Source organism: Gymnodraco acuticeps, unplaced genomic scaffold (genome assembly GCF_902827175.1).
Source record: "Gymnodraco acuticeps unplaced genomic scaffold, fGymAcu1.1, whole genome shotgun sequence".
Taxonomy (NCBI): domain Eukaryota; kingdom Metazoa; phylum Chordata; class Actinopteri; order Perciformes; family Bathydraconidae; genus Gymnodraco; species Gymnodraco acuticeps.
The window spans coordinates 1,887,795-1,902,638 of NW_022991187.1; the positions used below are offsets into that span (position 1 = coordinate 1,887,795).

At 40.5% G+C, this 14,844-nt stretch overlaps 4 protein-coding genes across 16 annotated transcripts in view; 3 read left to right on the forward strand and 1 right to left on the reverse strand.

The window, feature by feature from the left end:
* LOC117561070 (AP2-associated protein kinase 1-like) overlaps positions 1-2,867 on the forward strand; it is a 28,027-nt gene extending 25,160 nt beyond the window's left edge. For 9 of the 10 annotated variants that reach the window (XM_034238277.1, XM_034238279.1, XM_034238282.1 and 6 more), the window contains one exon: positions 409-2,867. In XM_034238277.1, coding sequence (XP_034094168.1) covers positions 409-1,205 — 797 coding nt within the window. In that variant the 3' untranslated portion in view covers positions 1,206-2,867. The remainder of the gene's footprint in view (positions 1-408) is intronic. The other variant, XM_034238287.1, reaches the window with a different exon arrangement.
* Positions 2,868-3,395: 528 nt separating this feature from the next.
* Positions 3,396-7,446, forward strand: med22 (mediator complex subunit 22). 4 transcript variants are annotated; one of them, XM_034238291.1, is made up of 5 exons: positions 3,396-3,516; positions 3,725-3,881; positions 4,678-4,758; positions 5,378-5,586; positions 6,790-7,446. In XM_034238291.1, exons 2-5 carry the CDS (start codon positions 3,759-3,761, stop codon positions 6,986-6,988), a joined length of 612 nt encoding a protein of 203 aa, XP_034094182.1. In that variant the 5' UTR covers positions 3,396-3,516; positions 3,725-3,758; the 3' UTR covers positions 6,989-7,446. The 4 variants fall into 4 exon arrangements, with proteins under 4 accessions (XP_034094182.1, XP_034094183.1, XP_034094185.1 ...); XM_034238292.1 differs by having other exon boundaries at positions 6,807-7,446; XM_034238294.1 differs by having other exon boundaries at positions 6,813-7,446.
* Positions 7,446-11,227, reverse strand: cunh9orf78 (chromosome unknown C9orf78 homolog). Its single transcript, XM_034238289.1, has 9 exons — positions 11,005-11,227; positions 10,225-10,284; positions 10,084-10,135; positions 9,912-9,982; positions 9,702-9,779; positions 8,719-8,916; positions 8,475-8,611; positions 7,970-8,074; positions 7,446-7,836 (listed from the first exon to the last, which is right to left on the reverse strand). Exons 1-9 carry the CDS (start codon positions 11,079-11,081, stop codon positions 7,739-7,741), a joined length of 876 nt encoding a protein of 291 aa, XP_034094180.1. The 5' UTR covers positions 11,082-11,227; the 3' UTR covers positions 7,446-7,738.
* Positions 11,155-14,735, forward strand: nfu1 (NFU1 iron-sulfur cluster scaffold homolog (S. cerevisiae)). The gene is made up of 8 exons (XM_034238290.1): positions 11,155-11,295; positions 12,342-12,442; positions 12,532-12,667; positions 13,401-13,467; positions 13,564-13,681; positions 13,783-13,846; positions 13,950-14,124; positions 14,357-14,735. The coding sequence occupies exons 1-8, from the start codon at positions 11,237-11,239 to the stop codon at positions 14,393-14,395; spliced, it is 759 nt and encodes a 252-aa protein (XP_034094181.1). The 5' UTR covers positions 11,155-11,236; the 3' UTR covers positions 14,396-14,735.
* Positions 14,736-14,844: the final 109 nt, after the last annotated feature.

Genomic DNA, 14,844 nt, shown 5'->3' on the forward strand with positions numbered 1-14,844 from the left:
ACCTCTGTGAAGGCTCTTTGTCCTTGTTTCCACATAAATACTCACCCTCTGCCTTAACACAATCAATTCTCACTAAAAGCAACCCTAACTCCCCTAACACGAGGCACTGCCTGAAGCCGTGCTGAAACCTATTTGTGGAAACAAGGTTATGTGATGTCGCTGGCTAGTCCTGTCTGTCTTATGTGAGTCGTTCAGAGTAGAATATGTTGTTGTGCTGGTTTCTCACTGTTGGGTAGTTGTTATTGATGCTTCAGTGGGTACCTCGGTCATATAGAATAACGTGAACGAGGCTTGGTAGATAAGTGAGCAGCTGGACCTCAGGTGGTAAAGCTGAGCATATTCATACTTTTCTGACATTTTTAGTTCACCTCTGATATGTATTTTCTCCATCTCTGCTCTCTAATACAGATGTTCCAGGTGAGAGTAATGGCTACTCTGTGCTTGGGGAGGGACAGGAGACTGAACCTCGAGATTTTGAAGCAAACCAGGTCTGTGAGCACTCCAGCGATGATGAAGAGGAAGAGGAGGAGGAGGAAGAAGAAGAAGCCCATGAAGAAGAGCAGCAGGATGAGGAAGCCGTTGAGAATGACACAGCAGCTCTGGACTGCAGCGGCTCCAGACCTCTGCTGATGGACTCGGAGGACGAAGAAGAACCCGGTTTAGCCCTCAGCTCGTCGCCGGACCCCAGCGCTGCACCAACACAACCACCTACCTTCCACCAACCTCCTCCGAGCACATTCGTTCAGAATCATGTACACGAGCCAGCGAAAGGGGCTGCTGCCGATGTTTTCTCCAAAGCCCCTTTTCCCATCACGCAAGATGAATCGGCCGATGTGTTCGCCAACGCTCCGTTTCCATGCGCCTACGTTGCGGCTACGCAGCCGTTCGATGTGTTTGCTCAGGCTCCGTTTGGGAAGAGAAAGGAGGCCGCAGGGTCTCTGCCCTCGTTCCCTCATGCTGTGACCCCCGACCCAGGAGCGCTGGGACAAGTTGCCCAACAGCCTTTCCGCCCACAAGCTCTGGCCAAATATTCCCGACACTTTGAGGGACCCGCGCCCCAGCTGCCAGTAGCAGCTCAGCGCATCGCTTCGAACGCGGCCTCAGTGCCTGCTGGACCTCTTCACTCATGGACCTCAGAAGTGGGCGCTGTGGACCCTTTCATCTCGGCCCCCTTTCACTTCAAGGCCCCGCAAGAAAAACCCTAAATGCACACTCAGAGGTCAGGGCACTCATCACTGAATTATGCAAACTGTATCAGGCGTACTGCATGCTGTCACCAGCGCTGCAGCTGGACTGCAGGCATGCATGGGTCTCACTCTTAACTGGCTCTGATTAGTGATGGCGCTTCTTTACACTTGAATGCTCTGAAAACTGACATCATCACATGACTCCTACTCACTTTATATTCCTCCTGACATGTTCTTTTGTCCTTATTCCTTTTGGTACGTACATCTACACATGGTGGTAAAGCATTTGATTGTTTTCTTGCCTACCTCAGTTACTTTTTTGTGTCAGCGTTGAAACACCACACAGAGAGGGGGTTTGTAGTCTGTCTGCGCCTTGGGTTTCATTTCCTGTGCGTTTGAGCTTCACTGTGAAACTATGATGTGATAACGCCTCATTCCTCCATAGCTCTCAGAAATGTGTGATTTAGCTTGAATCAAATGATCATACCGTCACAGAAGCTCGGAAGAGGACAAGATGTGAAGATGGAATTTATATCAAATGTGTAAACAACATGAAAATGATGCCCTCAAGCCATGAGTTGTGGGCTTTATGCCTGACAGTGTATGAGGCAGGTGCTGGATAATGATGCATAGACGGATAACATTTGTTGATATGAAATGTTGTTTTTTCATTTGATTCCAAAATGGTGTCGTGTATTATGTTTGTGGTCTTTGTCGTGTCTTATGAAAGTGGAATATCAGAGTTTCTCCATGTGTGTTATCGTACAAACCTTGTTTAAACGTTAGGCATAGAAAATACATAATAGTAGTTCCTATGTTAGATCAGACTCACTTTCTTGGTTTCTACTCATTCTACAAGATAAAGCCTTACACTCTTACAGTACGTCCCTCCGACCGCGTCAAACAGCATTCATCACTTTTGCCTTTGGTGCCCTCCTTAAAAAAAATGCTGCATTGACATCATTTACCAAATACCTGGCATACAGTCATGTACATCTCTCTTTTGCTGTCTGCAGTATGATAATGCATCTCTATCAAAGGTCCTATAAACTCCAAATGTGTACCAACAGGGATTTATCAACAACTGAAGAGCAACGTTTACAGAGAAATGCTTTCCTGCAGTCACACACATATCTACAGCACTTATGATTTGCATTTCCAGTCAGGGATTGTATTAGTAGTATCTTGTGAGATCTTGAATGGTGACTGACTGATGACATTCCATCTTATTTCCGTCGACATTTAGGGATGTGTTATTGTCTCTGTAAAATCATTGAACACTTCATGGGTTTCCACCATGGCACTTTTTTTAGAAAGGGGATCCAACCTGTTTCAGCCCAAAGTGTAATTCATGTATTCCTCTGTTGCAATGTCAAATCCTGTATTCTTTTTCTTTTTGAAGTGTACAATCTTTTTGTTATAATTGCTCACTTTTCTCACCCACCTTGTATACATGAAGGTTGCACATAGAACCTGACACAGAGTCAGTGTTCCCTAAGAATGTGTTTTGATTGTAACACAGCTGTAAAATGTATTACAACCCGTGTAGTATAGGAGGATTCAACAACTGACGATACTGTTGGACATCGAAAGCACTCTAAATACTTGTTATACTGCACAGCCTGCCTTTGAAAACTATGTTGTATGTCATAAAAAAACTATTAAATGAATGTAAATCTATTTTCTGCACAGTTTTTGAGTCATTTGGCAGCTTTGAAACATATAGTTGTGGATGTTACTTATCACACATACTCTGGTATTGTGTTTGTATTACAGAATGAGGCATTTTAATTAGATTGATTAGCTTCATACCTCCGTTACATTTCTTTGAGAAACTGTGTACTCTTGCTATGATTTGTACATCATAGTTTTTACTTACAAAGCTTCACCACGACCCACTACATGATTAAATTGCCTTTATATTTATAGTCATGCAATCAACAACAATAATATAACATATAACAGGCACTGTATAATGAGAACTACAAGTTGTCATACTTCAAGTAAATGTTTATAATAATATTAGTGTGCTTTTGCTTTGAAATGTACGTCTTTTGTCAATTAAAATCCAGCTCAAAGGGTTCATTTTCATATTTTTTTGCGTTGAATTTTGCTTTAATAAATTAAATAAATGAATATAAATACTAACATGACTTTAAAAAATACCCACTAACGGGCCAGTTGCTGCAGTGTGAAATCATTGTCCACTAGAGGGCGGAAGCACACAGACACGCCGGAAGTTAGCCACCATTACATATTACGTAGAAGAAGAAGGAGCTGGGTTTCTTTGAAAACAATTACAACATTTTGTCAAAGTATGCAGTAAGAAGTAAGTAATAACTTTTACAGAACCTTCAATAAAATATCTTAATACAATATTTATAAAAACTGCGTAATGTGCACGTTTCTCTCCCGTTTCATATCAGACCGCGCGCCTTTCACGCGAGTGGCTCTTTCCACAGTGATGTTTTCTCATGTTTTTTATTACAAATCTCGTCCTCTGAATGGATTTCTGTGTGTTAATGTAATGTGTACAGGTCAGGCTCGCTGTGTTGCTTTGTCCTGAGCACGATGGCTGCTCAGAGAGTTCTCCCTCAGAGCAAAGAGTCTCTGCTGCAGAACTACAACAAGAGACTGAAGGACGACATCAGGTCCATCCTGGACAACTTCACAGAGATCATCAAAACAGCCAAGGTACACACATCAAGTTTCTCTGCTGTCTAACAAGTGTTCTATGTGTTGTTGTTTTTTAATGAAAGCAGGAACCATACAACTTATTTCTGATCTGCATCTGTCTGAATGTCTCCTATTCCTGTGTTAACTATTGTTCCTGTTTGACCTTCCAACATATACCTGGATCCTTTTATTTATTATGTTATCATGCCTGAAACTCAAAGGAACAGGATCTGACTGTAGAGGAAACTTCTGTGTAGCTATGTAGTGGGAGTCACCGACTCAGGAAGGAGACACGGGAAGAGCAGTAGCTTTGATGTCAAACACATGATGGTTTATTTGGAGTTAACGGCCGGAGGATTCACATCACAAGTCCAAGAGTCAGAGGTTCTGACTTCACGGTAGAGTTGCCACGTCAATTCTGAAGAACTCTACCCCAGACCCATGTATTTAGCTAGTTCAGAGAGCATCATCAACATGCTGCATAACAAGATAGAATGATAACACCTCTATCAGCTGACGCCAACAGGCAGGAACAGGGAGACAGAACACTGAGAGCACAGCAGCCAAGGTTACAGGTGCGTGTGCTCAGTCAGGACAGTTTGAACTGATACACTGGGTCAAAGTTATGGGCCTTGGAAAATATTCCACAACACTGACAATAATTGGTGTAATGACATTTTTTTCAAAAGTTTCCCAATCATGGTTTAGTTTATAGCATTTCTATTGTCACATTTCTGCATCCCTTTAAATTATTGAAATTGGTTGTGATTAATTTAAGTATGTGATATTGTCCTCATATTGTGTCTTCCTGCAGATAGAGGATGAGACTCAGGTTTCCAGGGCAACCCAAGCGGAGCAGGATCATTACGAGATGCACGTCAGAGCTGCCAACATCGTGAGTATTGAGCAAAGCAACCTTTTGATACAAAATGTCACACATCCTTTTAGAAACAAAGTGCTTCACATGGTTAAAACATGTCCGGACGGCAAGGACAATGATAGAATTCAACAATTACATGGACATTAATATTTAAAAAAATGTAGACCTGTTGGAAATCAAAAGATGCACACATTAATAGAAAGCATTTCATCAAGATGTTATAAGTAAAGACAGATTAGTTAAACAAAACAGTTATTATGTTGAATTACTGTTTGGTTGTAAACAAACGTGTCTAACTTCGGTATTGACTTTTTCCAAGATTCGATATATGTTTATTTTTAGTGATTTAAAAAAAATTCAGACCATGTGTTTTGAATTCGTACCATTCTTTTTAAAAGGAAACATTTTTGATGGCTAATTTAAATACTCAGCCTGATGATATTGGTATCTTTGTAAAGTTTGGGATGTAGACGAGAATTTCAAATCAAGTTTTGGAGAAGAGAACGGTTGGTTCAGTGGGTTAAGATGAAGTGAAATGTATCTGTACTGATTTCTGTGACTAGCTAATGTACCCAGTTGTGAAAAAATACAATTATTAATCTCCAATTTCCCCTCTCCTGTGTTTTTGTGTCAGGTGCGAGCGGGGGAGTCCCTGATGAAGCTGGTGTCCGACCTGAAGCAGTTCCTGATCCTGAACGACTTCCCCTCGGTGAACGACGCCATCAGCCTGCAGAACCAGCACCTGCGCTCTCTGCAGGAGGAGTGCGACAAGAAGCTCACCTCGCTCCGGGACGAGATCGCCATCGACCTGTATGAGCTAGAGGAAGAATATTACTCCTCCAGGTACAAGTAGGCTCATAGTTGCCCCCCATGCCACGCCCCTCTCTTGTCCGACACCATGTCCTGTCTCACCTTTACCATCACTGCTGAGCCCAGGGAGGGTTTCATTCTGCCAACATCAAACACCTTTCAGGTTGAATGTATCTCATCATCATATCCACACAGTACCATTCATCAACTCAGATCACTGTTTAGGGCTCGTTGTGATGGAGATCATCTCACTGAGGGATTTGTTATTGATCAGTAAGTGCCTTGACTTTTTTTCTCTTCTGACACGTGTCATAATTGGTCAAATAGAGAGGACGTCAGCATCAACGGGGTATGCAACTGAATATGACCGGTGTAAAAACGACCACATTTTGTGTCTTTTTGAGCATTCAATGCAGTTAATTGATGCTGCTAGGTAACAAGGATGCATTTTAAATCCTTGGTGTTGATCAACTGCTAAATGAAATGATAAGAGGCGATCAGCCTTTTTTGGTTTTCTGGTCTGCAGCCTTAAATAGAATAAAGACATTGTAACATAAATGCAGACTCATGGGAGAGATGTATGGGTTAGTGGATACAGTAGTAAGGGTTTGACTTGTCATTTTCAAATCATAAATGGCATAGTGATGGCAGATTTTAAGGATGGACTTTGGATGAATGATTGGTTTAGACATTACTGTTTACTCTTATTTATTCGAGATCAAATCTGAAACTACTACGAGTTTCTTTTTTCTGTAAAAGCAATCAGATCCTACTTTTTTTAAATCACTCTTTCCTTAAGACTCAAGTTGTTACCATGCAAGCTGTGTCAATCACACGTGCTGTGGTTGTACCTGTAGACCTTTTAATGATTAAGAAATAAAGTAGAGACAAAACACTGGAGTAGTTTGTCTTGTTTTCTGTGAGGAGTGTCTCTCAGAGCTGTTTGGAGCATGCTGGGTGTGGGCCTTCCTTCCTCACTGCACTCGCTCTGCTTTCCCCTCCATCGGCAACTAATCGCACCTTTTTGCTGAACTTCAAATCAACCGTCACACCTCTAACTACTACTTGAATAAACAGCTGTTGTAAGGTCCAGTTTCCAGCGCTTCTGCATAACCTCCATGCTTCTACTGTATGTGTGCCCTTTGATGTGCTCCTCTATGTGGATGAATGTGCTTATTCTGACCTGCCGCTCTGCTCCTCTCTTTCTGTGCTGCGCTGACCCTTTGCCTCCTACTGGTTTCCGCTCTGCAAAGCTACAGTGAGTGGGACAGCACTGACCTGCCGCTGTGCGAGGCGTACCGCAGGCGGGACAGTTGGGCGTCCCCGGGCAGCAGCGGCAGCTCCTCCCTGGGGGAGCGGGAGGACGTGGAGGCCCCCCCCTCACAGGAGGCCCACCCTCAGCACCACCTCAACGGACACGGGACGTCTTCTATAGAGAAACCTTGAGGAGAATTACGGACTCTGAGCTCTTGTGGTCGATTTGTACTTCAGTAGTTTACATTGTGAAGTAACGTCTGCCAGAGTGATGTGTTATGGACTCAAACAGGTATTACAGTCAAATAAAGAGGGCAATAAACCAGAACAATACATGGGGATAATTATTAGTCCAAATAATGACATGCAAAATGTATCAGAAGTAACATTCCCCTCAGCTTCATTTTGTTTTTCAATTGAATGTATGTTTCTGCATACTTTAGCTTATTTTATGTTTATACAATACTGAGGTAGGCAAACACAAATCAGACAACTTCTTGTGTAAATGTCCATCATTTAATAACCCGTACACGTGTTTTATATTATGTTGGACTTAGCTTGAGTATTGAATGTTCTTATGTCATGTTTTATTTCTGTGTTTTACTTTAAGCACTGGGCACATTAAAGAACTTAAAGCGTTTGGTTTTACGTTTTATTAAATCGTTTGAATGCCAGAAATCCAATTCTACAACTAAAAGTCAACATTTAACAATGCACTGACGAGCAAAGCTTACGTGATACACCTCATTTAACAATTGATATGCTCCTTGATCCCCTCAATGATGTTGAGTAGACGAATAACCCCAACATTTTACAAAGTACTACTGGCTTGGGAGCACTCCAATAAACAGCTGTTTGAGAAACTGGTCTGCAAATGTTATCTTCAAAAAGATGGACATCAAGTTGGGTTATAAAAAAGACACCGAGCTTCTCAATATCGTCGATTCATCTTCTTGAACTTCTCATAATGGTAATCATCTGTGGCCTTTTCGTTGTTTGGACGCTTGCGATAGTTGGGTGGAGACGGAGCTGTGGAGAAAAGCAAGACGAGGCGTTAGCAACACATGAAGTCTAATCCATAGAGTTTATAGAAGCAAGTACAAGTGTATATAATCCTGTCAGGGTGTGCTAACGAGTACAACAGCGTGTGGCGGTCTCTTACCCTCTAGACCTGGTTTCTCAGTGTCTCCCACACGCAGCGCCCTCGCCTTGGGCTCCTCTCGTTGTCTCTGATGCCTCTGTGGTGCGTTCACATCCTCACGATAGACTGTGAAAAGACATATTACATATTTAACCAACCTTTCACCTCATTAACAACAACTCACCTCTGGCTGGCAGAGAACTCACTGATCCATAGTTTCTGTTTTGAAAGCTGGACTTTTCTTCACTGTACATTTATATTTAATTTAATATGCTATTCCTTGCTCGCTCAATGTAAATAATATCCTACTTTTACATTGTGTTAGCTGTCATTTGGCCCTTCATAGTGTTTGACCGATAGTCTACAGGTCTTTCACTATCAACATGTTTATATTTGATGTTTGTTTATTTTCTACTTGTTTTAACATGCTGCTGCTGCGACGAAAATATTTCCCAATATGGGATCAAGTAAAGTCATATCTATTACTTTCTTACCGTTTGATATCTAACGTCTACAGATTACTTACAGCGGTTATGTTGGACATAGTTGACGGCGATGTTGGTGGGAACAAATGAGGTGCCGTTGTCTTTTTTCTTGTTCCTTTGTTCTTGCAGAAGTTTGGCTTTTGCATCCTCTGTCTGGATAATGTTTTTAATCTTCGCACTGTGAAAGGAAAAAACAGAGCGTCAGTAACAGAGTGGTTTCCTTCTTCTGTCCGTTGGTCACGTCCATGCATCTACAGGACTCTCTTTAAACTGTCCTGTACGTACTCAATGCCGAGGTCGACTTCAGGGATCCCGCTCAGCATCTGATTGGACAACATCTCCTCCGTCTTCTTGGCAGAATTGACGTTGATGCTGTCTGGCAGCTCATACAGGTGGTCCTCTGCATTCTTCACCTTCACTTTCTGTTCCACTGCTTCCACCAAACCCTTCTTCTTTTTCAGCTCTGTCTCGATATATTTCATCCTGTGAGGGTAGATAGAAACATTTGGGTTTCAAAATATTTCAATGACTTTGAAAAACAACTGTGTGTAATGGCGCATTTCCACTGCAGGGCCTCGTACGGTATAGTTAGGCCAGGCTCACTTTATGCTGCGTTTCCATTACAGTTTAGGAACTGGGGCAGTAACTATAGTAACGCAGTGTAGGCGGAGCCGTGACATCACCTTTGATGCGAAACACAAAACCAACATCAGCCATTAGCACTCAGAGCTCACAGCTCCTCATATCTGTTCAGAAACTTGACAAAAGTTAAACAAGTACAAACCACAGACTGCCTGTGTCATGGAGAATACAGTCGCTGGTTTATTTATGTCTGTATAGGCCGTTGTTGTGAGTGTGGACGGTCGGAGCATATACTGCGTTAGCTTAGCCAAGCTACATTTAGAAAACACGCATTTTAACAGGTTGTTCGCCTGCCGTCTGTCTGCAGACTTGTCAAAGCATTAATTCATGGTTTTTACTAACCGGTATCAGTATGTTGTTACTTCGGCATCATTTTGAAACGTGTATTGCAATTAAATCACGGTCAAATATGTTCATCTTGTTGTAGTTGCCAGCGATTCTCTCACTAGTTTAGCAACTCAGTCCGGTTGTTGGCCCGGAAAGAACCTCGATTTTGGAGAGCCAGAAAACTGAAAAAGTACCTGCTAGCCGGAACTACGCCTAGTGGAAACGCAACCAGTGGGAATGCGCCATAAGTGTCCATAGTCTGGACATCTCTGAATTCAAGAAATACAAAATAAACATACATGTCTGCATCCTCGTCTCTTCTGTTTGTTTCAGCAGAAAAGGAAGTGCCCAGGTTCAGGTCCGTCTCCTCCTCTGTCCTGCATTCGGAACAAAATGTAGCTCGAGTCAAATCATTGTCCTATGCGATGGTTTATTATGGAATGACATTCAAGTGCCTACACAATGTTTTACACTGACGCAATTAATTGGACCGCCACAGATTTACTTACAGGCCCATATTCCTTTCTTTGATTTTCTTCATGTCTATAACCCCTCCAGACTTCAATTTAAAAGGGTCATCCTGTAAACAAATAAATACTTTAACAACGATGTATACAAATGGCTGTTAAAACCATTTTGATTCAATCCAAATAAATGAACAGGTCCAAACAGATGACTTACATCAGCATCGTTCTCTGGTGGCAGTAAGTCCCCGATCAGCAGGGCGGACACACTGAAACAAAAAGGGAATATCAAGTTAAGTCCCATATGTTCCATTATGCTTTATTATAAACAGCGTTACAAGTGCTTCATTCACATTACCTGACTCCAGTCTGTCGTTTCCGCAAACTCTGAAGCTCCTTAGCCTCCTCTACTTTTGATCTAAACGACCAAGAAATACACATATATTTGTTAATGATATTAGTTGAGACATAACATTCACACCACAGACAACAATTCCATCAATGAAAAACGTAGTTAGGGTTTCTAAATGTATTTTAACGGCCGAGCTGGGAGTAACTAAGTACATTTACTCAAGTACTCCAGATACTTGCTCGAGTATTTACATGTTATGCTACTTTGTACTTCACTACTTTTTCAGAGCTAAATGGTGTACTTTTACTCCACTACATTAATTTGTACCTTTAGTTACTTCGCAGATTTGGATTAATGAAGTGAAATATAATCAACCCTTAAATACAACTTAAGTTACATTCACAATCTACCCCACAGTATACAAAGTAATTACAACTAGCTGCACCTTTACCAGCTTCAATGAACACTTATAATGCATCAAAACATATAATATATTAATCTGAAATTGACCAATTTGATATTGAATACTTTTGGTACTGCGTATATTTTGATGCTAATACTTGTTGTACTTTTACCTGACTACATTATGAATGCAGGACTTTTACTTGTGACAGAGTATTCCTACAATCTGATACTTCTATTTTTACTTTAGTACAAGATCTGAGTACTTCTCCCTCATCTGTTTAAATGTATTTTAACGGATGCAGCAGTTGGCTCCGTTAGCTAACATTAGGTTGATTTAGCTAGTATGTTTGTACATGGAATAGTCTCGAAATAATACTTTACCTGACTTCTTTGGTTGTCTCATCTTCTTCTACATCTGAAGAGTTCCTTCTTTGTCTAAAGTTTCTACCACTCGGCATGTTGTATGTTATCTCTAAGCTTTTTGCTAAAGTACGCTTGTTGACGATAGCAGATGGTTCGATTTTCAGGGGAGAAATTTAGCACGTACAATAATACTGCGTCACTTCCGGATGTATGACAGACCACTTCCGTCTTTTAAATAACCATAACAAACATGGCGGCTTACAAGCAGGTCGGCAGGTTATTGGGAATTTCAGCAAGGCTTTCCCGACCGTAAGTGTCCTTGTTTGTCAGTTGTGAAAGTGCAATGTCTGTCATTTTGCTGTAATACTTATAAATCAAGAGCAACGACCTCTAACGTACTAAGAGCAGCTAGCTAGTTAGCTCAGTTCCATGGTGACGCAGAAAGAAAGCACCTATCAGAGCAGCATGATAACAAGCATGATGTAATTGGTGTGTCTTCTATTACTTATTCATCTTAACGAATTGCCCTTAAAATAAATGACGTGTTGTATTATCCCTTTTGCACCATTTATTTCAATTGTATTAAACTGCAACATGTAGCTTTTTTCTTTCTTTTCTTTTCCTGTCATGTATATCATTTAGATTTGCATTGCCATATCTACACTGCAGCTACTGTTCATATGACAATAAAAGCTTTGAAAATCTTTGAATCTGGAACATTCTTCAGGGTTCTTACGGTCATTCAAAACCTGGAAAAGTCATGGAAATTCAAAATGCTAATTCCAGGCCCTGGAAAAGATATGGAAAACAATATTTTTCCCAAAGTTTAGGAAAAGTCATGGAAATGTAACTAAAGTTGCATCAAATATAATTTATATGTCATCTAATCCCCGAAATAGTAATACTATAATGATAATAAATACTGTATTGTATAGTAATGAAACGTAAAATGGCATTTAACTGACGAGGTATTTTGCTGCTGAGAGATTTTAGTGGCTTTAGCCTGTAGGAGCTAGTAAGCCTATTTGATTTGTTTTAGATAGGCACAACATGTTTCATAGGCAGACCTTATTTTCCTGTTCCATGTTAAAATAAACTATTTTCAGTGGTACCGCTGAGAAAGAGTACTTTTTATGGTCATGGAAAATTAGGTAAAAGTCATTGAAAATCATTGGTGAAAAAGTGTATGAACCCTGATTCTTAGTGAACTGATTCCTCTTTGAAACTGTTACATACAGAAGTGGGAGGGAGGAAATAAAACAGGGTTGCAAGGGCACTGAATATTCAGATTTTTAGCAGCATATATTGAGTTAAGCTGTTGTAACTCTTTACATGTTTCTTTTGTTTTGTCCCAGTCTTGCAGTCAGTGCTTATCAGTGCGCCAGATTGCACTTGCCTTCACATAACACAGCAGTCCAAAACAGATGGCCACAAAACCCCCATTGGATTGTTCCTGGTTTGTATGCCTTCAAGATCCTTGTGTTCTTCTGACTTGGGACAACACTAAATAATGATTCACTGATTATTGTTTTTTGTTTTTTCCAGCAAGGACCATGTTTGTGCGGACGCAGGACACACCAAACCCAAACAGTCTAAAGTTTCTTCCCGGTCGTACAGTTCTTGAATCTGGGACTATGAATTTTGCGGGTCCTCGTGATGCTCATTGCTCACCCTTAGCCAGGTATATTACATGTTAAGTAAACAATTACTGAACAGCTAGTTCAGTATCAAGTTCAACATCAAGTTCACAGCCGGCACTTAGACACACAGTAGGAGCAAATGCACAAATGACACTTGAGTGGTGCTTATTGATGTCGGCTGTGTTCCAACTATTCATAGTCAAAGGAATGCAGCCATTACGCTATGTATCAGTGGCCCTTGGGTTTGGTTTGTTATTCAACCGCATGACAACCAATTGCATCTGTACTCACAAAACAAGAAATGACGATATAAGACTTCTGTGTTCTCCTCTGGTTGTCCTTGAGTCCCATGCCAAGAAATGTGTCAAACAATGCAATCAGTAGATTTTGTTAATGTTGAGCTTTTTTTCATGTCCTTGAGCTTTAAATCACTTTGGCTCGACCACAAATCGTTTTAAAAATGTGCTATATAAATAAAACTTGATTTGGTTTCATTGAAATCACTTCATTGTTAAATATTCCAAACATAACTACTGTATATGCTGTAATAACTTGTAGATTACATTACACGTATGACATGTATTACACATGGGTGCTGTTTATGTAAAATAAATCTGTCTTTTAGCATCATATCTATTATTGGTTTGGTTTGCATAACATATTTTTTATTGTAGTGTTTTAAGCTATATAAATAAACTTGCCTTGCCTTAAGTGTCAAACTCTAATATTTCACAAATGTATCAAAACCTCAGTCAATTTCTGTGTTGTCTTCAGGCAGCTGTTTAGGATCGATGGAGTCACGGGTGTCTTCCTAGGCTCTGACTTTATCACCATATCAAAGGTTAAACCAGGTCAAATCTTATATAACCCTTACATAGTGGCACATTATAATGTCATTACTGAGAATCATTTGTTTTTTCTCTCTGCCTCCATTTAGTCTGATGAAAATATGGAATGGAGAGTTATCAAGCCAGATGTGTTTGCTGCCATCATGGACTTCTTCACATCTGGACTTCCTGTGGTGAATGAGGACAGCACACCAAGTGCAGATACAGGTATAGATGTTAACCAGATGTGCAGGGAAAACACTGAAATAGACAGAATGAGTTGGGCAGACTATTTGTGAATGCTGAGGAATCTCCATTTGTCTTCTCAGCACCATCAGAGGATGACGATGAAGTAGTCGCTATGATCAAAGAACTGCTGGACACTCGAATAAGGTAGCTGCTTGTGAGGAGGCACTCTGATACTGTATAAGTATCTTTTCTATTGACCATGGCTTCCTGTCCTTTCTCCACGCTCACTGGTGTTTTTCTCCCCCAGGCCAACAGTGCAGGAGGATGGAGGTGATATAGTGTATCGGGGGTTTGAGGACGGCATTGTTAAACTGAAGCTGCAGGGCTCCTGCACCAGTTGTCCCAGTTCAATGGTTACTTTGAAGAGTGGAATCCAAAACATGTTGCAGTTTTACGTTCCCGAAGTTGAATCAGTGGAGCAGGTTTGTTCTCCTGACTCATTGTTGTTGTAATAACCTGCATACATTTTTATTTGATGTTGTATAAGCACTGTCATTTTAAATCTCTTGTATTATTAGATAGACACATTGGTGTCATGACTCACAAATTGCCATCTACAATTAGCATACATTAATTAATATATAAAGGCAATATGTGGTTTGGGAAAGTCTGTGCTACTTAAGGTGTGAATTGAACTTGTTGTTTTTTCCACAGGTGACGGATGAGGATGAGGAGGAAGCTGCTCAAGTGTGACTTGCACTGAAACCACATTTACACATTCCTCGCTCCGCCCACCAACTCTTTTGATTCAAGCCATAGTTACAATAAAATGGAATACAGCACAGCATAGCTGTCCTCATTATTCATCCAGATGCCAGTGATTTTGATATCTATTTTCTGTACAGTGATTACAAAATTAAAATATATAGGACGGAAGAGCCTGGTCATAGGAACTGATTGCCGTAGAGCTGAAATGAAAGTGATTCTTATTTTCACAATGTCCTTTTTAATTTCAGTCACTAACCTCAACTCACCTTAAAAAGGCTTTAAATAATTATACTGTATGTATATAAATAAAGTTTGTTGAAATATGTTTCGACAGTTTTGCCTTTTTATTGTCTTCCTTACATCTAGATATGTTTTCAGTAAATGATGTATTACTTACAATTTTAGAGATATTACTTACAGGGCAGGTTTAACGT